The 23,537-nt window shown below is 43.2% G+C and overlaps 4 protein-coding genes across 4 annotated transcripts; 1 reads left to right on the top strand and 3 right to left on the bottom strand.

The window, feature by feature from the left end:
* Positions 1-247: 247 nt before the first annotated feature.
* Positions 248-1,738, bottom strand: LOC102707940 (ylmG homolog protein 2, chloroplastic). Its single transcript, XM_006649432.3, has 3 exons — positions 1,447-1,738; positions 1,112-1,326; positions 248-622 (listed from the first exon to the last, which is right to left on the bottom strand). The coding sequence occupies exons 1-3, from the start codon at positions 1,675-1,677 to the stop codon at positions 352-354; spliced, it is 717 nt and encodes a 238-aa protein (XP_006649495.2). The 5' UTR covers positions 1,678-1,738; the 3' UTR covers positions 248-351.
* Positions 1,739-3,777: 2,039 nt separating this feature from the next.
* Positions 3,778-10,677, top strand: LOC102702833 (copper-transporting ATPase PAA2, chloroplastic). The gene is made up of 17 exons (XM_040522590.1): positions 3,778-4,592; positions 4,779-4,856; positions 5,693-5,790; positions 5,865-5,918; positions 6,213-6,299; positions 6,520-6,684; positions 7,101-7,211; positions 7,607-7,675; positions 7,756-7,865; positions 7,974-8,079; positions 8,275-8,341; positions 8,564-8,643; positions 8,750-9,201; positions 9,536-9,710; positions 9,872-10,003; positions 10,081-10,231; positions 10,314-10,677. Exons 1-17 carry the CDS (start codon positions 3,947-3,949, stop codon positions 10,430-10,432), a joined length of 2,700 nt encoding a protein of 899 aa, XP_040378524.1. The 5' UTR covers positions 3,778-3,946; the 3' UTR covers positions 10,433-10,677.
* A 202-nt stretch (positions 10,678-10,879) lies between these two features.
* On the bottom strand, positions 10,880-13,505 carry LOC102707655 (elongation factor 1-alpha). Its single transcript, XM_006649431.2, has 3 exons — positions 13,428-13,505; positions 12,522-13,009; positions 10,880-12,017 (listed from the first exon to the last, which is right to left on the bottom strand). The coding sequence occupies exons 2-3, from the start codon at positions 12,981-12,983 to the stop codon at positions 11,136-11,138; spliced, it is 1,344 nt and encodes a 447-aa protein (XP_006649494.1). The 5' UTR covers positions 12,984-13,009; positions 13,428-13,505; the 3' UTR covers positions 10,880-11,135.
* A 6,142-nt stretch (positions 13,506-19,647) lies between these two features.
* LOC102707380 (elongation factor 1-alpha) lies at positions 19,648-22,260 on the bottom strand. The gene is made up of 3 exons (XM_006649430.3): positions 22,185-22,260; positions 21,261-21,748; positions 19,648-20,765 (listed from the first exon to the last, which is right to left on the bottom strand). Exons 2-3 carry the CDS (start codon positions 21,720-21,722, stop codon positions 19,884-19,886), a joined length of 1,344 nt encoding a protein of 447 aa, XP_006649493.1. The 5' UTR covers positions 21,723-21,748; positions 22,185-22,260; the 3' UTR covers positions 19,648-19,883.
* Between the last annotated feature and the right edge of the window lie 1,277 nt (positions 22,261-23,537).

Below are 23,537 nucleotides of genomic sequence, written 5' to 3'. Positions count from 1 at the left end.
ATTCCCTGATCAGACGACCACAATCAATTCACTGGATGCATATAGAAATAGTAATGCTTGGTGACCGCTGTAAACTTGTGGCGTAGTATAAACAGTGAGAATGCGATCCATCAACGAAGTAACGAACTCATCTCAAAGATTGCATACATCCAGAAAGAACACGAGCCTCAATGGGATGGATTCTACAGCTTTGAAGCAAAAATCATCTGAAGCAACACAACCAAAACAATTCCGCCTGCCTAGTTGATTATCTGTTCGCGATCTGACGGCCGCCACTCTGCGTCGATGCCCCACCCGTGCCAGTGACTGATTGCAGGTACTATTCCATCGGATGCAAACCGGTGGCAAGTATCACATTTCGTCCTCTTCTTTCTGCGACTCTACCGGGCGGATTCTCCGTGCCCATTTCCTCCGGCTCGCGGTGAGCACGGCGGAGCCCGCCGACGAGGCGCCGCGGCGAGACGTCGGCGCCGCTGGGTCCGGGAGCTCGGCCGGGAGCGCGGCGGCGGTGCTGGACAGGGCGTTGAGGACGAGGAACGCGAGGATCGGCGACAGGTCGAGCGTTCCCCCGAGCGGCGGGATGATTCCTCGGAAAATGTTCAGGTACGGATCACATATCGTGCTGCACAAGTGTACACAAACAGTCACGTTTCACGAGCCGATCACCAACATGGGTCAATGCAGATAGCGGTATCATTACGTTTTTATCGACTGCACAAATGTAATTAGCTAGCTACCTTTGTGGTCTGATCTGAAATATAATTATGTTTTTTGTGTTTCTTTATTTTCTAGATTTGAACTTTGTTTAAACCCAGCCAATTGCTGGCTTCATCAACACGGGCATACGGTCACTAGAGTCAGGGCCTCTGATATATGCCAAATTTTATTTTTTCAAACTTATTTTTGAAATTGATTTTTTATCGTAATTTATTTTGTAACATTTATTTTGAATTGTTACGTACACTCATATAAAAGTTTTATTTTCAAATTATTCAACGTATCAATAAACCGTTTCGATTTTTCTGGCCAAAAGTGAAACGATGGAAGCTCTAAATTGTTGAATGCTAGCATGTGTGATACCTGTAGCCTAACGTGCAAGTGTGCAACGTACCTGAGTGGCGCGACGATGGCGGGCGGCGTGTTGGGGAACCATGTGAGCACGAGCCTGACGACGAGCACGGTGTTGTACAAGCTGAGGAAGTTGTTGATGCCATTGGACACCACCACCCCGGCCACGGAGCCACCCAGCACCGCCGCGAAGCAGTGCTCCCCGGACAGCGGGCAATCTGCCGGCCTGCGCATCGTCGCCATCGCGCGCCTCCTGCTCTGCTCATTTCACCAGCAAGCGTATAGTAAGTAAGCAAGCAAGCCCGTCACATATGTGTGGTACGTCCGTCCGTCGAGCGATCGAGCTCAGGGGGGAGGGTCTCGCCGGAGTTGACCTACCTGGGAGAAGGCGGAGAGGTGGGAGTGGAAGGCGAAGAGCGGCTTCAGGAGCGGGTGCGCGGCGGCGGCGGCAGCGAGCTCTTCGAGGCGGCGGGCGAGGGGTGCGAGGTCGGGGACGGGAAGCGCGCGCGGCCGGTGGGCGCCGGGGAAGGGGAGGTGGCGCATGGCGAGGAGGAGAGGTGGCGTCGAGGGGTGGTGCTGCCGAGGCAGGTCGGCGTTCGGGGAGGCCATTGGAGCGGGCACGCCGGAGAGACGTGGTGGATTGGAAGCGAGGGGTTTAGAGATAACGTTCGGGACGGAGGAGATCGGATGGTCTGGATCTGGATGGGAGGTTTTGGAATTTGCACCTTGCACGTTTTGATATTTTTAAACTAAGACTACTTTGGTGAAGAACTTTCTAATTTAAGGGCTCATACGGATCACACAACGAAAAACAGAGGAATACGAAAAACAAAAAATTCTGATAGAAATGTAAGTGTAAATCAGAGGATTGTAAAACATAAAAAAACGTAAGAATGACCGTTTAATTTGACCACGGAAAAAACATAGGATAAAAACTCAAATGATTTTTTCTATGAGGTTCTGCCTCTTATTAAATTTCCTTCAAAATTTGTATGAAAAGAGGCATTCTATAAGAATTTCATAGAATTTCATAGGGTTCATTAATTTGATTCAAATAGCTTTGTAGAAATTTTTTTATAGAAATAAAATCTTCTAAAATTACTATGAATTTTTCCTTTGAATTAAAGGGGCCTAAAACCCATAGTTCCAAACCTCCATCCAAATATAGGCATCACGGCATGTACAACAGTCATTCTATGTGACATTGTTAACAAAAACTTGATCATCATCTTTTCGTTCATTTATTGTTTTGTCACGTGCTCCCAGATGCAGCCTATCACCCTCATCTTTTTTTATAGTTATAAACTAAAATTAAAATTTTCAATCTTAATTTTAAAGATGGTTTTGAGAGTTTTTTACACTAGTTTATGAGCTCATAAATATGAGTATCCGTGTAGTTAAGAATTTAAATCAGGTGGACTAACTAAATTTAAATTTAGGAATCTAAATATATGAGTACCGCTGGAGTTGGAAAAGTTTTATTGGAAAAGTTTTAGGAAGATAATTATTTTGGAACAAATTCTACTATAGAAATTATGGGAATCAATTTTTGGCAAACTCTTGAAGATGATTTTAGCGATAAAAAAAGCAACAATGAATAATAAAGTACAATAATAAACCCAAAATCTACGCTAAAAAATTTTAGTTTTAGCTTAAAGAATAAGCATAGGAGAAAAATGAGATTACAAAACGGTACATATTGGAGTTTTGGGATATTTAATGATTTGTCACTCTTAAAAGTGGCACTTAGACCTATATAACTGTTATAGACGCAGAGAGTGGGAAGTCGTTAAAATGAGTACTGTACCAGGTGGTAAAAAATTAAATACTCCAGATTTGGGAATACTTTGCACCGTTGAATTTGCGGTGAATAGCTCGTGTCAACCACGGCACGATAGAAGCGTCGATGTAAACTGTACTCCCAAAATTAAGACATCCGTAGTATGTTGTAGTCTAGAGGTTACGGCCTAATCCGGATTCCCTTCGTTCTTACGCTAATGCTTCCTAAACAGTGTATTTAAAAAATTATATAGTTAAATTGATTTTTAAAATCATATTAATTAGCTATTAATCAATTAATTATATATATTGTGATTTGGGATTAGTAAAACTAATGTCGAGAACACAGCTAAATCTTCTTTAGAGCATCTTCAAAAGAATGACCATCTCACTTATCATACTTAAATTTAATTATTTTAAAAAAAAAGTATTCTGTAAGAGAGTGACTATTTGACTTGTCATGTCATTTGAATGACTAAACTTTAAGTCCTCAATAACTAAATCTGATAACTCATCCTGCGCTAGTAAAATTGCTATTTTGGATCCTCTTGTCATTCTCCCTTAACAGTATTTGGAGAGAGTAGAGATGAAGAGTCTTTTAGAAATGCTCTTAGAATTTAAATCATCAAACTGAAATAAATATCTAAATTTTGATTTGAAGAGTTTAAAATTTAGGCCCAGCGAGGAACATGGCACGCGGGCGTGACCGCACGGTGTTGTCACGCACGGTGCAGATCCACTCGCTCCCGAATCAACGTCCACCACGTTTTCCGCCGCGAAAGCTTCCAAACACCCACACCCTCTATGATTTGTTATTATCCAACTCACAAGGATTAGGATTTAACTTCTCGCCCCTCTCTTCTTCCCTCATGCGTCGCCGTCTCCCGTCTCCCTCTTCTGGTTATAATCCCGGCTCTCACTCCACCACCACCACCACTCTCTTCTGTTCTCCTGCATTTTCCACCACAACCGCTCTTCCTCCTCTCCTCGTCTCGGCGCGTTCCATGGCCACCTCTTCCTCCCTCTTCCTCCGCGGCTAAGCGTATTCCTTCTCCACTTCTGCTCGCTCGCGCGGCCTCGCGGGCGGGCGATCGCCTCTATGGCTGCCGCTGGCGGGCGTTCCGTCCTCCATGTCACCGCTCCGGTTCGCGGCGCTAGCCCGTTGTTGCTCCGGCGTCTCCGGTTTGGTCGAGGCGGTTGTGCGGTCTCGACTGCGCAGCGGCTCCGCCGTCTCCTTCTCCTCCCCCGCGGCCCGGCGGTGGGCACCACCGCCCGCGCCACGGCCGAGCCCTCCGCCTCGGGCGCGGCGGTCGACGCGGCGGCGGCGGCGGCGGGAGAGGAGGGGGCCAGTGCGACCGTGCTGCTCGACGTGAGTGGGATGATGTGTGGCGGCTGCGCGGCGCGGGTGCGGACCATCCTGGCCTCGGACGAGCGGGTGGAGACCGCGGCGGTGAACCTACTCGCCGAGTCGGCGGCCGTGCGGCTGAGGTCGCCGGAGCCGGGTGCCGGGCAGGAGCTCGCGGCGAGGCTGACGGAGTGCGGGTTCCCTTCGGTGGCGCGGCGAGGGGGCGCGGCCTCAGGTGCCGGCGACAGTGCGCGGAAGTGGAAGGAGATGGCGGCCAGGAAGGCCGAGCTCCTCACGCGGAGCCGAGGGCGCGTCGCCTTCGCGTGGACGCTCGTTGCGCTCTGCTGCGGCTCGCACGGAACCCATTTTCTCCACTCGCTCGGCATCCATGTCGGCCATGGTGAGTAGAAACCATGAGAGCGTAGTCACATTATCACAGGTTGTGCAATAGATATCGATGGATGGACACACCAAGTTTAAATCAGCTGCTACCCTTTTAGTGAAGTCTAAATTAGCTATTGATGCACATGCTGGGTAGAATTGCTTTTACATGGATCGCTGTCTGATCAATTTATGCATGATGCAGGAACTTTTTTGGATTTGTTGCATAATTCGTATGTGAAATGTGGTATTGCTATAGCGGCACTGTTTGGACCTGGAAGAGGTATGTAGTATGGTATAGTAATGTACAGTTGTTTAGTATGGGCTTCCATACAGTTTGTTGCAGTATCAAACCAGATAGTGAAAAGTAATTCTATGGTCAAATTACTCCCTCCGTTTCATATTATAAAACTTTATAGGTTTGGCTAGATTATTCATGTATCAATACATATGTTTTGCATATGTGACTAGATTGATTAGCACATATATAAATTTAGGCAAGACTAGAAAGTCTTATAATGTGGAACGGAGAGAATAATTAGTAATAATTCCTAAGAATGACAAATAAATGTGTTATATAAAAAGATGGATTATAGACAAACTCAATAGAACCAATCAGGTCACCAGGTTGTCTGACACGAGACGCTGAAAACTATTCACGCTACATGTAGTAATCATTAGTACGATCTTTGAATTATCTGAGATGCTAGTCATGGCTAGATAATTTCTAGTAGCTCTACCTGATGTGGGAGGAGGCACATTTATTTCTCTAGTAAATACTCCTTTGTGTCTTGTTATATATTTTCAATAAATATACACAATTGGGGTCTCCTTATTGTTTGTACTGAAGAATACTTCAGTAGTTTGTTTCACGGGCTTTTGGTTTGGTTGGCGAGTGGGTAGTAAAGGAGAAATGTGCTTAAAGCCTCCTAAGAAACAACGGAATGACATATTATATGAAGAACTAGAGATGTTGTACATTACTCCTGTAAGAGTAAAGAATACTGGATATCAAGTACTGACATAAGTTGAAACTGAATAACACTTTTAGCATGAACTTGTAATGCGTACCTTAATGTTTTTTACCTTTTTCTAACAGTGTGTTCAATGTAACTCCAGATATACTTTTTGATGGTCTTCGAGCATTCAAGCAAGGGTCCCCCAACATGAATTCTCTTGTAGGGTTTGGGTCTGCCGCAGCATTTGCTATCAGTGCAGTAAGTGCATTTGCAGTGCCAAATTATCAGTCAGTCATACAAGAATACCAATATAGCCTTTTTTTTTAATGCAGGTATCCTTGCTGAACCCTGAACTGGAGTGGAATTCCACCTTTTTTGATGAACCGGTGAGTGATCTTCCATGCATGCACAAAAGAGAGGAAAAAAGGAACTCCGACCTGTAGTAGTAAAGTTGCATTTTCATATTCTTGCTGACACTCTTGTTAGCCACTGTTGCTCTCTTTTTATGTATGTCTTGGTGCATTGTCAATAAGGCGTCTTGTTTGTTAGTGAATTGTTCAAATAGATGTTTAATCACTTCCTACCATCTTACTTGAATGGATTTGGTGATTGATGAAATAACAGTTGAATGTGTTTTGCACATAGTGTTTTGTTGAAGAAACTTTTCTTGTAGCATGCAGGTCATGCTTCTCGGATTTGTGCTTCTTGGACGATCTCTTGAAGAAAGTGCCAGGCTTAAGGCTTCTAGTGATATGAATGAGCTCATTGTAAGTGTACACTTAACACCTTAATACTATAGAAGAGCACTTCTATAGTTCTATTCTGCATTTGTAGAAATGGAGACTGAAAATGGAAATAGGTAAAACACTATTGGAGAATCTTTGTAGTGATACTGATGATAGTGAAGTAATTTATCTGCAGTTCTGCATATCCTTCATCAATATGACTGAATTTATTAGCATCTACTTATGCCTTGTTCTGTTGCAGTCACTCTTATCACCTCAGTCAAGACTAGTCGTTACTTCCTCTAGCGACGATCCTTCCTCAGATGGTGCTTTAAATTCAGATGCAATCACTGTTGAGGTTCCTGTCGATGATGTTCGTATTGGAGACTTGATATTAGTCCTTCCTGGAGAAACGATCCCTGTAGATGTAAGGAGCCCACACTGTGGTTTTATTTTTATAGTATCTTCCTGATATTGTGGTGCAGTGATACTGCCGCTTCTTTGAATGTGCATAAATCGTAAGCTTGATTAACCCCTTTTGATTATTAATTTCTGATTGTGAAACAGTTTTGCAAAATGAATTGCATGTGGTACAAATTATTCGAAGATATCTCCTCTTCCCGCTTCTTTATTAGTTCTTTTAAGACAATTTTGTCAGCAACCCATTTTTTCGCTGGGGTGGCAAAAGTTGGCCAAAGTTTATTTAGTGGGAAAAGATGTTTGCATTCAAGAACGCAAATTACACAGTCAGAAATGCTTTTGGTTATTAATTTCTTGTGTTTCATTTTCTTAATACATCAGTTTGTGCTTTCAAAAAATTATTTGACATATCTTCTGTTGCAGGGAAATGTCCTTGGAGGGTCAAGTTATGTTGACGAATCAATGCTAACTGGGGAATCCTTGCCAGTACCCAAGGAAAAAGGCTCTTCTGTATTTTCTGGAACTGTAAACTGGGTATGTGCATACTTTTCTGCCAGGAAGTGTTACTCTGCGTTTTATAAAGTAAAGTGTCAAATCTTAATGTTTACCTTCATTTCAGAAACTGTATTATTAATTAAAGTGTTGACCTCTGTCATATGTATATTCCTCATCCATGGGACCATGGCCACGTTGGCAATGCAAAAGCTATCGCGAGTTGACTGAAAAATAATATGCTACTCACTCTCTTTTCCCTGTTTCAATTGATTCCCGAAGCTATTTTTAACTAAACATGCTTCAGTGAAATTGTTGGATTGTCCTTATTACACTTGCTTAATTTTAGTCTCATGGTCTTCTCTCATAAAGTACATGGGCTAATTTGTGAATTGTTTGTTCAATTGATTAATAATGAACTATTTGACTTGTTAAAGGATGGTCCTTTAAGGATCAAAGCTACATCAACTGGGCCATCATCAACAATTGCTAAGATTGTCCGAATGGTAGGTATACATCCTGCATACTCTTGATAGTAAAGAAACCAAGAGAAGTTTTTACTAATAGTTATATTGTCCTTGAACAGGTTGAGGATGCACAAGCACGCGAAGCTCCCGTTCAAAGGCTTGCAGATTCAATTGCAGGGCCATTTGTTTATACTGTTATGACATTGTCTGCAGCAACATTTTCTTTCTGGTATGTTCCCATTCACCTTTCCTTTGTTTTTTACTTCCAAAAAATACAAATGAATTATACTTGGCCTACATTAACTTTGCTTCTGCAACCTTCTCTCTCTGTTCCAAGGTATTACATTGGCACCCACATCTTTCCAGAGGTTCTTCTTAATGATATTTCTGGCCCAGACGGGGATTCATTACTATTGAGCTTGAAACTTGCTGTGGATGTACTTGTAAGTAGTCCTGCTATATTGTGTTATGTAAGGTCAGCGTTTTACTCTAATGGTCTGAAAATTATTGTTAAAATGTATTGTCAAATAGACTAATTTTACATAATGAGACTATAGTGCACTGGCTAACTAACCATCATTAAAACCCATCATGATCATTTGGGCTGACTGCACAGTTGTTCACACTTCACACTGCAGGTTGTTTCCTGTCCTTGTGCACTTGGATTAGCTACACCTACAGCTATCTTGATAGGGACTTCACTGGGTAACTTTCTATGCTATAATGTTTGGTCTCATTTGTTCTTAACATTGGCTGACACAATGGGGTCGAAAATTTTCATACATCATAACAATACAGAGGCCCTTGATTACTAATGTTGATTCAGCATTCTACTATTCACTTTGCTTGCTTCTTTGTTGAAACCCTTCCCTGATCTATTTTTAAATAGTTGCTAACCCCATGGAACTACCATTTATCTTAAACTAGGTGCTAAACGGGGACTACTTATTAGAGGGGGTGATGTTTTGGAGCGTTTAGCTGGAATAGATGCCATTCTACTTGATAAGGTACACTACATATTACATCATTTATCATTTTTATTTGCCATGCTAAACTAGTCTCCTCAAAGATAAGCATTTGTGTTACAATTGGTATTTGCATTGTGATTCATAGACAGGGACACTAACAAAAGGAAGACCAGTAGTTACTTCTATAGCTTCTTTAGCATTTGAGGAAGAGGAGATTCTTCGTCTCGCCGCTGCAGTGGAGAAAACAGCATTGCATCCTATTGCAAATGCTATAATGGATGAGGCCGAACGTCTCAAACTGGATATCCCAACCACAAGTGGCCAGCTTACAGAGCCTGGTTTTGGCTGTTTGGCAGAAGTAGATGGGCGTTTGGTTGCAGTAGGAACTTTGGACTGGGTCCACAATCGTTTTGAGACCAAGGCATCATCAACTGATCTGAGAGAGCTTAGAAACCATCTAGAGTTTGTGTCTTCCAGTGAGGAATCATCTACTCACTCAAAATCAATTGCTTTTGTTGGCCGTGAAGGAGAAGGAATAATAGGTGCTATCGCTATATCAGATGTTCTGCGTGATGATGCAAAAGCTATCGTGAATAGGTATTTACTGGAGATACCATACATCTGTCACTATATTCATTTTCAGAATTTAGAATGATTTCAGAACGAAACTTCAGAATACCAGCTGTAAATCCCCCTAATCTTAACGAAATTTTGCAGCCAGCCTTTGGCTAACCCGGCAATTTTTTCTTTTCAGAATTCATAGTTTCCCTTGTGATTATGGACAATGGGCTATGAATTGCCACATCTAGGACTTCACATGTTACAAATGTTTTTTTCCTAGTTTTATGCAAATGTTGCATCTATTACTAATTAGTGTTGTTTCTGTATAATTGAAGTACTGTTTCTTTTTTTGCTTTTGATCAATTAACAGGCTCCAGCAGGAAGAAATCACAACGTTCCTATTATCAGGAGACAGGAAAGAATCAGTTGAAAGCATCGGGAGAACTGTAGGGATCCGAAGTGAAAACATAAAGTCATCCTTAACTCCACACGAAAAGTCGAGCATTATAACTGCTTTGCAAGGGGAGGGGCATCGGGTTGCAATGGTAATTTTTTTTTATGGCCTGTTGAAATTGCCTGTGATAAAATTATTTCATGTGACTGACTTTGAAAAATGTTACAAGTGTTGAGCATAGAAAAAATTAAAGTTTTAGACAGTATGAAACCACTTCGTATCATTTCCTTAATGGAATTTGCTGTTGCATAGGTTGGCGATGGAATAAATGATGCACCATCTTTAGCAGCTGCTGACGTGGGAATAGCTATGCGAACTCACGCAAAAGAGAGCGCTGCGTCTGACGCGGCTTCAGTTGTTCTATTAGGAAACAAACTCTCTCAGGTACTAGGATTATGATCTATATGGTATTCTATACAAGTGGCATTCATGCTAATAAATGAGAATCGTCTGCGGCGCAGGTAATGGATGCGCTATCACTTTCAAAAGCAACTATGGCCAAAGTTCACCAAAATCTGGCCTGGGCTGTGGCGTATAACATAGTAGCCATTCCCATTGCTGCTGGAGTGCTACTGCCTCAATTTGATTTTGCCATGACACCATCTCTTTCAGGTGCTGTTTATCTACCGATATTGTACACTTTTCTATTACTCCCTCACATGAGCTTTAATATTAACTTTGTTGGTGCATATAGGGGGATTGATGGCCTTGAGCTCCATCTTTGTTGTCAGCAATTCTTTACTTCTACAGCTACATGGATCGTTTGAGAACACGGAAAAACAACGGGGTAATCTCAACTCCAGACTGAATTAAATCTGGTTCTGAGACAATATATGTACAGGATCATAGAGTGACCAACCCCGGCTCAAGCATCAATGCGTATAGGTTTAAGGAGTAATTTTGTGTTTGCTAATGTTTGTTGTACAGTAGTAGATACAGGCATACAGGAATCATCGGACTGATCCCAAAGGTCACCGAACATTATCAAACTGGGAACTTGATTGTTAGTTGAAAGAAGATATTGTAATAGCAATGAGACTACAGATATTAGAGCTTGATAGTTAGTAATAACATCCATAAAACAAGTTATTGATTAATAGCAATGAGACTAGAGTTTGAATCAGTGAATTTCTGATTCTGTTTCTACTGCCACCAAAACAACACTGATGAAAATGGATCTGCTAAGCAAAAACCGGTTAGATAGGACAATGGATCAAAATTAAGCAGGAAAAACAATCCCAACAGTTGAAAGACCAACATAAGACATGGGAATTAACAATGTAAATACTCGCATTCCACAGCCGAAGAAAGGATAATACCAGACTCAGAACATGAGTTTTAACCGAACAGAAACAAACGAGAGTTTTAAACAACTGACATAATAGTGCACAGTGCGAGCAGATATTAACGGTCCTGGCAACAAGTGCCACGGCCGTGGACAAAACTTAACGAACACTAAATCAGCTAGATATATCAAATGCCGATAGGGGAGCCACCACTTCAACGAGGCTGAGGCTCATTTCTTCTTGGCAGCAGCCTTGGTCACCTTGGCACCGGTGGGGTCCTTCTTCTCGACGTTCTTGATGACACCGACAGCCACCGTTTGCCTCATGTCACGCACAGCAAAACGACCGAGAGGAGGGTACTCAGAGAAGGTCTCCACAACCATGGGCTTGGTGGGAATCATCTTAACCATACCAGCATCACCGTTCTTGAGGAACTTGGGCTCCTTCTCGAGCTCCTTGCCAGATCGTCTGTCAATCTTGGTCACAAGCTCAGCAAACTTGACGGCAATGTGGGAGGTGTGGCAGTCCAGCACTGGGGCATAGCCGTTGCCAATCTGCCCAGGGTGATTCATGATGATGACCTGGGAGGTGAAGCTGGCAGCCTCCTTGGCAGGGTCATCCTTCGAGTTGGAGGCCACGTACCCACGCTTCAGATCCTTCACGGCAACGTTCTTGACATTGAACCCTACGTTATCACCAGGAAGAGCCTCCTGGAGGGCCTCGTGGTGCATCTCAACTGACTTGACCTCAGTGGTCAGGCCGCTGGGACCAAAGGTCACCACCATACCAGGCTTCAGGACACCAGTCTCAACACGACCCACAGGCACGGTACCGATACCACCGATCTTGTACACGTCCTGAAGGGGAAGACGCAGGGGCTTGTCTGAAGGCCTCTTGGGCTCATTGATCTGGTCGAGAGCCTCAAGCAAAGTAGGGCCCTTGTACCAGTCAAGGTTGGTCGACCTCTCAATCATGTTGTCACCCTCGAACCCAGAGATGGGAACGAAAGGAATCTTGTCAGGGTTGTAGCCAACCTTCTTGAGGTAGGAAGAGACTTCCTTCACGATTTCATCATAACGGGCCTTGGAGTACTTAGGGGTGGTGGCATCCATCTGCAACAGAACAAAAGAGAATAAACCAACTACTTCTCAACAAGGGGTTGGCAACCAAACAAGATAGATGTATGATTTGAAATAGATAATTAACATCATTTACTATGCACAAAATTAAACATAGTGACCATAAGATGTAATGCAGCAATGTGCAGCTGCTACTTCCAGTAGAATAGAAACAGAAAAATAGACTAACTATTCAGAAAAATTAAATAAAAATTAAATAGAAAACAATCGATTTATGATTTTAAATGAGTAATTTAAACAAATTAAGCAGAAGAGTTGTGTTTTATGCAGCACTATTTAATCACTAATCACTAGTGCTTAAAGTAACAGGAAATCAATGCATAGTTAGCACAGTCACACGAAAATCCCAATGAGAGATCAGTACAATATAGTCATGTTCTATGATGAAAGTAAAAGAATCTGAACCAGCATAATTAATACGTTCAACAAGTGTTGTGCTCATCAATCAAAACAAAAGGACAAACACCAAAGATATACCTTGTTGCAGCAGCAGATCATCTGCTTCACTCCAAGAGTGAAAGCAAGAAGGGCATGCTCACGGGTCTGGCCATCCTTGGAGATACCAGCCTCAAAACCACCGGTGGTGGAGTCGATGATGAGCACGGCACAGTCAGCCTGGGAGGTACCCGTGATCATGTTCTTGATGAAGTCACGGTGTCCAGGGGCATCGATGACAGTGCAGTAGTACTTGGTGGTCTCGAACTTCCACAGGGCAATATCGATGGTGATACCTCTCTCACGCTCGGCCTTGAGCTTGTCAAGCACCCACGCGTACTTGAACGACCTCTTGTTCATCTCGGCGGCTTCCTTCTCGAACCTCTCGATCACACGCTTGTCGATGCCTCCAAGCTTGTAGATCAGGTGTCCTGTGGTGGTCGACTTGCCGGAGTCGACGTGGCCAATGACCACAATGTTGATGTGCGTCTTCTCCTTACCCATGGCTGAATAAGGAGGGAACTAGCAGCCTGCAGCACCACAAAGGAATAAACAAAGATTACCATGGTAAAATCACAGATCAGGAAAAGTTAGGCGTCTTGCATCTGTCCTAGTGCTAAGACAGATGAAGCTATCATCTACTCTCGGCAGCAGACTAAAAATTACAGAGAAATTGAAAGAGATCTACGCGAACAGATTATATATGCAAATCCTTCACACGATTCTACCTATAATTTCAACTTCAGACGATTTCGCAACAAATCAACTTTATCCGACAATCCTACCGACAATTTTCGATATGGAGATGATTCGGCAACAGATCAAGTCTATCGACAAGACAAAGATCGGAGGATGAGACGAACACATGGATACATATCAAGAAACATGCGCCAGCTCAAAATCACCGGCGAATAACAGGAGGAAGAGATAAGATCTGAAGAAGCTGACCTCGAAGAAGGAGAGGACGGGAGCAGTCGAGAGGAGGAGGCGGCGGCGGCGGCGGCTGGGACAGTGGAGGGGTTAGGGCAAGAGGAAGGCCCTTTATATAGGGAGGAATGGGTGCTAGGGTTCCTTGCTGACCGCCCGATCTACGTGTGACGGTTGCCGTTGTGGGGCAGTATTGACCGTTCGATCTTGATCGTGCGGTCGGCGTGCTCAACGTTTGCGTCACGTTTACCCATCTCTGCAGGTTTCGCAGGGCGCAAGTAAACAGTAGTAGATTAATTCAACTTTTTTAAGATGGAAATAAAGGTTAATCTTCTTGCCTGTAAAAATAGTATTCTCGGCTCACATTCATTTTTCGGATCTCTCTGAGGTAAGCCCATATCGATAAGGCAACTTTCCACCATTTTTAGTTACCCCCATACCCATATCATCGATAGTAGCCCCCCGCCTCCGTGTCAGACCGCTGAGCCACAGAGCGGGTCGGGGCGGAGGCTTACATTTTGGTTTGTTACCGCGACCGACTGGCCCTCAAACTAGGCAGGCCGTCGGGCTGCCTTAGTGGGTCATATCTGACGGATGTTGCATATCGCACCTTGCGCATATGCTAACAAAAACAAACTCTATAAGAATCGCAAGATGTGTCGGTCCGACCTCTCTTTTTCGCCTTAGTGTCACTTGGTGAGCAGTTATATCATGATTTTTATAGTGATTTTGGGCAAGGCACGGGTGCAAAGGCTGAATACCACAAACCCATCACTGAGGTCTAAGTTGCCCCGACCCGGAGGGGGTTTGCTCGAGACCTCGGGATCTGGTGGTGCTCAGGGCATGGCTCGCTGCCCGACACATCCTTTGGTGCAATGGCACGACCTATCCCATTATCCTTTTATTATGATGGTTGGCTCAACCGTTCACACATCAAGTAAAAAGAAAGGGGTCCGACTAATATATATGAGGAATTGAAAATAAACTCAGGTTTAGCCGATAATTAAACATTAGGAGGAACCTCGACAGTACCACTGGTCTAATCTTCTGAGCGAGGCCACCGGCCACTAGGGTTTAAGCTGCCCTGACTTAGTGGGGGTTTGCTCGAGACCTTGGGGCTCCGAGGATGCTCAAAGAAAGATCAACACCTTGGGCACCCATCCTTCGTCTCCCAACATCATCTATGGCTTATGTTCTCAACGCTTACTCGCAAGGGTTATGCATGGCTCACCACGTGGCTTGCTCTTCTCGACCTCTGGTTAGAGGGGAACAAGTTCGAGCAATGCGTGAGGATGAGTGGGTGACCCATGGCGCCTGGTCATTGGCAGTGTCCGGAATGAAACTGGCCAGGCAGAATACCATATTCCTCCGTCGAGATCTAAGCTGCCCCGACCTGGAGGGGGTTTGCTCGAGACCTCGGATCTTAGGTGGTATTCGAGGCACAATCCACGTCGCGAACACTTGTCCTCAGCACACAGAGCCAATCTAACCCAAGCATCCTAGCGAGTGCTATAACTAGTCCCTACTCACAACCGAGGACGGGGAAAGAGTATCCTGGTAGCAACATACAAACTTGCGAGCAAATAAAGGGGAAAAGATTCCCAAAGCAATAACTAAAGGCAATGATATGAAATTGACAATAAAATGAATAAGACACTTGTCATATGAAGTTTGTGATGGTGAGGAAGATATCTTGCAGGCACTACCGTGTCGAAGCCAACGCGGCAACATGTGAGTGTGCTACCAGTGCTCCCGTCTAGCTACGGTGGCCGCGCCTCCTGCGCAGCCCTCGGCCACGTGTGAGAGCACGACACTGGTGCTCCCATTGAGCAACGACCGCAACGCCTTCTGCGCAGCCCCTAGCCACATGTGGGAGCACGACCTTGGTGCTCCCATCGAGCGGCAGTAGGAGGGATTTTCAAACCCAAACAACGCACCTCCTACCTAACGCGCCAGCTGTTGGAGTGCAAGCTCCTCGAGCGGGAGTTCATTGAACCCCTTTTTTGGTTTGGCCTAAGGGAGCTAGATCAAGGTCTCTGAGAAGGAATGAACATAGAAGAAATTATACAGGTTCATGCCGCCAGAAGGCGTAATACCTTACTCCTGTCGCTTTGTCACTATTTGGCAAGTGAGTACAAGCCTTCTTTGGGAAGGTTTTTCTCGGATCGATCCCTTTTCTAAGAGGGGCAGGGCCTCCTTTTATAACAGTAAGGAGACACCACAATCGCCATGGTCTTACCGACTACTGATGTATAGACCATCGTTTGGCTACGGCTAGTAGTTCATCATTTCTCTTGGTTGACGCTGTGGCGATTTACGGATGTACACCAGTCTTGTTTGGTCCCATCTGCTAGAGGGTAGGTAGAGTGAACCCTTGGACCGTGTGGATAAAAGAGGAAGCTCTCTTTCCCTCACACGAGTCGCAAGGGTATTAAATGCGACAATGACTGGTCGGTGACAGGCCACGCCTTTTGGCAGAGGCGTGTCGCTTGGTCCAAGTGACGGGATAGCCCCCGTCACTTCGATATGATGAGAGTGAGCATAGCGCACAGTGTTTTTTACTCACTTCATGGTGCGTATTAAATACGAGTAGTTGGCCGTTGGGGGCCTGTCATGGTCGTACGCGTGGCACATCACAAGTGTGTCCTCCGTGCTGCGGGGGTGGCTCAATCTTCCTCCCAAGGCGCTTGGCCTCCCCGCAAGCCCTCGGGCCCGACCCCCTTAGGGGCGCGCTTAGTGCCACGTGGCTTCAGGTGGCCCAACCCCGTTCTATGGGGGTTGGCCTCCTTGCCGAACCTCGGGCCCAACCCCTACGGGGGCGCGCCGCGTGGGTTCGAGTGGCCATAGTCCTCGTGCGTGAGACCAAGGGGGATCGGGCTGCCGTGATCGCCTAGCCCTTATGCAGGGAGGGCATGGGGCTGCCCTGACTTCCCCTCGAATGCCAACATCTAGGTGACGAACTGTTTATCTTTCTACAGGGGCACTCGTGTGTCCCCGCTTGCTATGTCGGCAGGGCGAGAAGGGGGTTAGGACGCCCTAACCCCTAGCATTGGAGAAAGCCCATGTCCAGAACTCACATCAGGCCCTTTCCAGGGCACGCCACGCGAGTTTAGGGCAACTTTCCACCATTTATGGGTACCCCCATACCCATATCTCCGACATATATCTTATGTTGATACCCAACCAACTACATTTATTCTGTACTAACATCAATATTAATGATGCGTCCACGTTCATCCTCTATGAATGCACAATCACACAAATAACCTCTATGAGAACTTTCGAAAACGAAACCTATGTATGTTAACATTGACAAACCCCTATGAGAACTTTCGAAAACTGAACCTACGTATGTTAATATTGACGAAATCACCATGGGCGTCTTGTTGTCGATGGGTATATGGTTTACTATCGAAAGAGTAATTAGTTATAAATATGATGATCTAAGATCTAGGACAAATTCTACCGTAAGAAACTTAACTAATTGACCTAGATCCTATTATATTTCTTATGAGATTTTTGCCTTAGTAGTTATGTACAATAAAAAATTATGGCGCGGGTAATGGATGCTCTATCAAAAGCAACTATGGCCAAAATTCACCAAATCTGGCCTGAGCTGTGGCATATAACATAGCAGCCATTCCCATTGCTGCTGGAGTGCTACTACTGCCTCAATTTGATTTTGCCATGACACCATCTCTTTCAGGTGCTGTTTACCGAATTTTTTTTATATAATAATTATTGGCCTGTTAATTAAATATCTAGTAAACTACATGGTAGATTTACAATATTAGGATGTACGCTGAATAGTAGAGCGTCCAGATATGGTCGCAACTCATAAAAACGTCCAGACCTGGACGCTATATGCAATGACGTCAAGCTTCCGTTGCGGTCGTTCTCTCCGATTGGACTCCACACGAATAGTCACAATAGAAAACAAATAGCAGAAAAGGTGAGAGATAAAACAAAAGAGGATGCTGGAAAAGTTAATCTAGGAGGAATACTGTAGTCTGCACCGTTAGTTCCATGTTGGATACACCCATAAGCATAGCCAAGAACAATGATCATTTTGTTCTCACCTACGCACATGCCAAATGAAAAAAAAAATCAGTAAACCAAGGGTGTATAACATCTAATACTAGCTATGTACTGATCCTTATATTTGTTGGTTCATGTGAGCGCAAGCAAGTATATTATATAAAAATATTTTCTTCTGATTATTTGGATCTTTACATGGACATGCTTTATATATGATTCAACATGATTATGTTAATAATAATTAAGTAATAGATTGGACTTGTTAGATAATGCAAGCCGATAGATAAGTAAAAAGTAACCAACAAAGTTATATGAAGTGAAAATACATTACCTGACAATGAATGCTACGGCTGTCGGTGATCAACATAGGCAATAGATGAAGGGTTAATTAGATGTACGCCATTATAAATTTGCTAGTTTTGAAATATACCATTGCAATTTGACTAATTGTAAGAATGCCATTATAATTTTAGAACTATTAAAAATATGCCACTCCATACTCTTTCGTTGTATTTTTTTAAAAAAATTAGACCATATTGCCCATGTGATGTTTACTGTGCCCTTGACATGTGCAAAGGGCAATTTGGGTCTAAAATGGCATATTTGAAATAGTTCTAAAATTATAGTGGCATCCTTACAATTAGTCGAATTGTAATGATATATTTTAAAACTGGTAAATTTATAATAGCATGAATCTAATTAACCTATAGACGAAAGTGGTGGCCTTGATGACGAGTGGCAGCTGGCGAGACGCCGCCTAATGTGATTGGTGAGGGTGAAGCCTATATGCCGCCATGACCCCAAGGAGCTAGGGCTCGCACACCAGAACGTGATTGCGAGAGCAGGCAACGATATTTCGTGCGAAAATGTTTTATATAGAAATTATTTTAGAAGATCAAATAAATCTATTTTTAAATTTTTAATAAGTAATACTTAATTAATTATATAATAATTACGTTTATCGTTTTCCGTGTTGCTAATCAGCTTTTGCAACAGACTGCCTTGAACACCGCCATGATCGGTCAGGGCTTAAGTAAATGTATGGTAGAGCTTTCATCGTAAACAAGCTGGTGTAGCTGCACCCGGATGCTGGACGCTACTTGTTCAGGTGTCCAGACCTGCAAGCTACGAGGAACAGCATCCACACCTGGACGCCAAGATAATCAACGTCCATCCTAGTTCGGTGATTGTCAACATATATTTACTACATATTTAATTAATGAGCTATTAATTATTATATTAAAAAATTCGGTGTTGTTTATCTACCGCTATTTTCAATGTATCCAAATGGCTAGTACGTCTGTTTTCAATGTATTTACTCCCGCTATTATATTTACGCCCTCTGTTTTCAATGTATCCAAATGGCTAGTGCGTCCCACGATGTGCCAAGTAGCATATGAGCTCTAATATTAACTTTCTGGTGCATATAGAGGGATTGATGGTCCTGAGCTCCATTTTTTTGTCAGCATTATTTACTTTTACAGCTAACACGGATTGTTTGAGAACACGGAAAAACAACAGGGTAAGCTCAACTCCGGACTGAATTAAATCTGGTTCTCGAGACAACATATGTACAAATCGGTGAGAAACCCCGTCTGCTAATGTTTGTTGTACATTAGTAGATACAGGCATACAGAAATCGCCGGAGTGATTCCAAAGTCACCAAATATTAATCAAAGTGAAAGGCGTTATTGTAATAGCAATAAGACTAAGGCCGCGGTCGGCATAGAAGCACTATCATTTTTGCGTATCTAACTTCTCTCTTTTTCCGCGTGCACGTTTCCGAACTGCTAAAAGTGTATTTTTTAAAAAATTTTATATAGAAAAATTGTTTTAAAAAAATCAAATTAATCTATTTTATATTTTTTAATTATTAATAATTAATTAATTATATATTAATCGATTACTACTTTTTTCACGGATAACTCACAATCCACAACTATCAAACGCGGCCTAAAGCTATTAGAGCTAGATTGTTAGTTAAAAGTCGCTATTGATTTGTAAGACCAGTGAGACTAGAGTTTGATTCATTGAATTTGTGGTTCTGTTTCTATAGCTAACGCCACAAAAATATCACGGAAAATTGATCTGCTTAGCAAAACCGGTAAGATCGAACGATGGATCAAAATTAAATAGAAAAACAATCTAACAGTTGAAACACCGACATAAAAATGAAGAGAAAAAAATAGAAGACGGGAATTAACAATGTAAACACTCGCATTCCACAGCCGAAGAAAGGATAATACCCAAGCCTCGGAACATAAGTTTTAACCGAACAGAAACAAACGAGAGTTTTAAACGACTGACATAATAGTGCACACTGCGAGCAGATATTAACGGTCCGGGCAACAAGTGCCACGGCCGTGAACAAAACTTAACGAATACTAAAACAGCTAGATATATCAAATGCGGATAGGGGAGCCACCACTTCAACGAGGCTCATTTCTTCTTGGCAGCAGCCTTGGTCACCTTGGCACCGGTGGGGTCCTTCTTCTCGACGTTCTTGATGACACCGACAGCCACCGTTTGCCTCATGTCACGCACAGCAAAACGACCAAGAGGAGGGTACTCAGAGAAGGTCTCCACAACCATGGGCTTGGTGGGAATCATCTTAACCATACCAGCATCACCGTTCTTGAGGAACTTGGGCTCCTTCTCGAGCTCCTTGCCAGATCGTCTGTCAATCTTGGTCACCAGCTCGGCAAACTTGACAGCAATGTGGGAGGTGTGGCAGTCCAGCACTGGGGCATAGCCGTTGCCAATCTGCCCAGGGTGGTTCATGATGATGACCTGGGAGGTGAAGCTGGCAGCCTCCTTGGCAGGGTCATCCTTGGAGTTGGAGGCCACATACCCACGCTTCAGATCCTTCACGGCAACGTTCTTGACGTTGAACCCAACATTGTCACCGGGAAGAGCCTCCTGAAGGGCCTCGTGATGCATCTCAACTGACTTGACCTCAGTGGTCAGGCCGCTGGGACCAAAGGTCACCACCATACCAGGCTTCAGGACACCAGTCTCAACACGGCCCACGGGCACGGTACCGATGCCACCGATCTTGTACACGTCCTGAAGGGGAAGACGCAGGGGCTTGTCTGATGGCCTCTTGGGCTCATTGATCTGGTCGAGGGCCTCAAGCAAAGTGGGGCCCTTGTACCAGTCAAGGTTGGTCGACCTCTCAATCATGTTGTCACCCTCGAACCCAGAGATGGGAACGAAAGGAATCTTGTCAGGGTTGTACCCAACCTTCTTGAGGTAGGAAGAGACTTCCTTCACGATTTCATCATAACGGGCCTTGGAGTACTTAGGGGTGGTGGCATCCATCTGCAACAGAACAAAATAGAATAACTCAATTACTTCTCTCAACAAGGGGCTGGCAACCACACAACGATAGATGTATGATATGAAACAGATAATAAACAACATTTACTAAACATAGTGACCAGATATAAGATGTAATGAAGCAATGTGCAGCTGCTACTTCCAGCAGAATAGAAACAGAAAAATAGACTAACTATTCAGAGAAATTAAACAAAACAAACTATATAGAATTAAGTTTAACCAACAATCGATTTATGAGGTTAATTGAGTAATTTAAACAAATTAAGCAGAAGAGTTGTGTTTTATGCAGCACTATTTAATCACTAGTGTTTAAAGTAACTGGAAACAATCCATCAACAATTGCAACATTAGATGCATATTTAGCACACACTCATACAAAAATCCCAATGAGAGATGTACAATATACTCATGTTACTTCTATGATGAAACTAAAAGAATCTGAAACAGCATAATTAACACGTTCAACTAAAGATATACCTTGTTGCAGCAGCAGATCATCTGCTTCACTCCAAGAGTGAAAGCAAGAAGGGCATGCTCACGGGTCTGGCCATCCTTGGAGATACCAGCCTCAAAACCACCGGTGGTGGAGTCGATGATGAGCACGGCACAGTCAGCCTGGGAGGTACCCGTGATCATGTTCTTGATGAAGTCACGGTGTCCAGGGGCATCGATGACAGTGCAGTAGTACTTGGTGGTCTCGAACTTCCACAGGGCAATATCGATGGTGATACCTCTCTCACGCTCGGCCTTGAGCTTGTCAAGCACCCACGCGTACTTGAACGACCTCTTGTTCATCTCGGCGGCTTCCTTCTCGAACCTCTCGATCACACGCTTGTCGATGCCTCCAAGCTTGTAGATCAGGTGTCCTGTGGTGGTCGACTTGCCGGAGTCGACGTGGCCAATGACCACAATGTTGATGTGCGTCTTCTCCTTACCCATGGCTGAATAAGGAGGGAACTAGCAGCCTGCAGCACCACAAAGGAATAAACAAAGATTACCATGGTAAGATCACAGATCAGGAAAAGTTAGGCATCTATCCTAGTGCTAAGACAGATGAAAAAGACGACAGCATCATGTACGCTCGGCAGCAGACTAAAAATTACAGAAATGGAGATCTACCCAAACACCAAACAGATTATAGATGCAAATCCTTGCGCCGATTCCACCTATAATTTTCAACATAAGTACGCGATTTCGCAACAAATCAACTTTATCCTCCGATTCTACCGATAATTTTAAACCTATGAAGGTGATTCGGCGACAGATCAAGTCTACCAACGAACAGAAGACAACGATCGGAGCAGTGAGACGAACGCACGGAAAGACATCTAGAACAACACGCGCCAGCTCAAAATCACCGGCGAATAGCAGGAGGAAGAGATAAGATCTGAAGAAGCTGACCTCGAAGAAGGAGAGGACGGGAGCAGTCGAGAGGAGGCGGCGGCGGCGGCGGCGGCGGGGTAGAGATAGACAGTGGAGGGGTTAGGGCAAGAGGAAGGCCCTTTATATAGGGAGGGATCGGTGCTAGGGTTCCTTGCTGACCGCCCGATCTACGTGTGACGGTTGCCGTTGTTGGGCTGTATTGACCGTTCGATCTCGATCGTGCGGACGGCGTGCTCAACGTTTGCGCTACGTTTACGTATACGTATCTCTGCAAGTCTGCAGGTTTCGCACGACGCAAGTAAACAGTCGTAGATTAATTCAACTATCTTGACAGAAATATAATGTTAATCTTCTTGCCGGTAAAAATAGGATTATCGTGTCTCTCTTTCTTTTTCCCACCACTCTGATCATTCCTCCAGTTACGAACTATTTTTATTCGTGCTCATCGGACAAATCTACATGGTCTTCTATATAAAATAGTTTCTATGAATATGAAAAGTACTCTATAAACTTTCCTATTATATACTTTATATATATTAAAGACTTTTCATATATTAGAAATTATTTTAGCAATTTTACGTTAGTTAAATTATTTATACTCATATATCATGTAATTTCATGTTAGTTAAATTATTTTTTCTAAATAGGTGAAATGCACTTTAATTCGATCCAAATTATATATCAAACATATATGTACTGACGTATGATAACATTTGATAATAAAAATCAACCAAATAAAAAAGTTATTGTTTGGGACATTACACGATTTTATTTATCCATAGTCATATTCAACCAAATGAATTTCATGACCATATGAGTACCCTCCACCATATTATTAAGGCATGTATTTTTCCCAAGGATATACTATATATGATTTTGTTTGAAGACATTTGTATGATTCTTTACTACAGAACAACTGGAATATTTCTTCTATTTCATGTAAAATGGAATATTACGTAACTTCGCATAATCCTATTAAACAACCCTCTTTTATCACAATGTAACAGAAATCCACTGTAGATCAAAGGCCATGCCAAGTAAAAGAAAAACATAATCATAAATCTTAATCATATAAAATTTAAAAATATAATTATATGTATAATAATTAATCTTATAAATTTATAAAACTCAACGAGGCACGACTTATAACTTTTGGTCTATAAGGCTTGGCATTGTGTTATATTTGAACAACTCATCAAAACTTTATATGGTTTCTAAAAAGCAAAATCAAAACACACCTGATGTGGTAGTCGAAGAGAAAGCTAACCATGTGAACTTTATATGGTTTCCAGTAAGAATATAAATGAATAGTCAAACTCACCAAGTAGGAAGAATTTGAAAAGAGAATACTATGTAGATAATTCTCAGATT

Source organism: Oryza brachyantha, chromosome 3, assembly GCF_000231095.2.
Source record: "Oryza brachyantha chromosome 3, ObraRS2, whole genome shotgun sequence".
NCBI classification, from domain to species: domain Eukaryota; kingdom Viridiplantae; phylum Streptophyta; class Magnoliopsida; order Poales; family Poaceae; genus Oryza; species Oryza brachyantha.
This window is presented reverse-complemented; position numbering and strand designations above follow the sequence as displayed.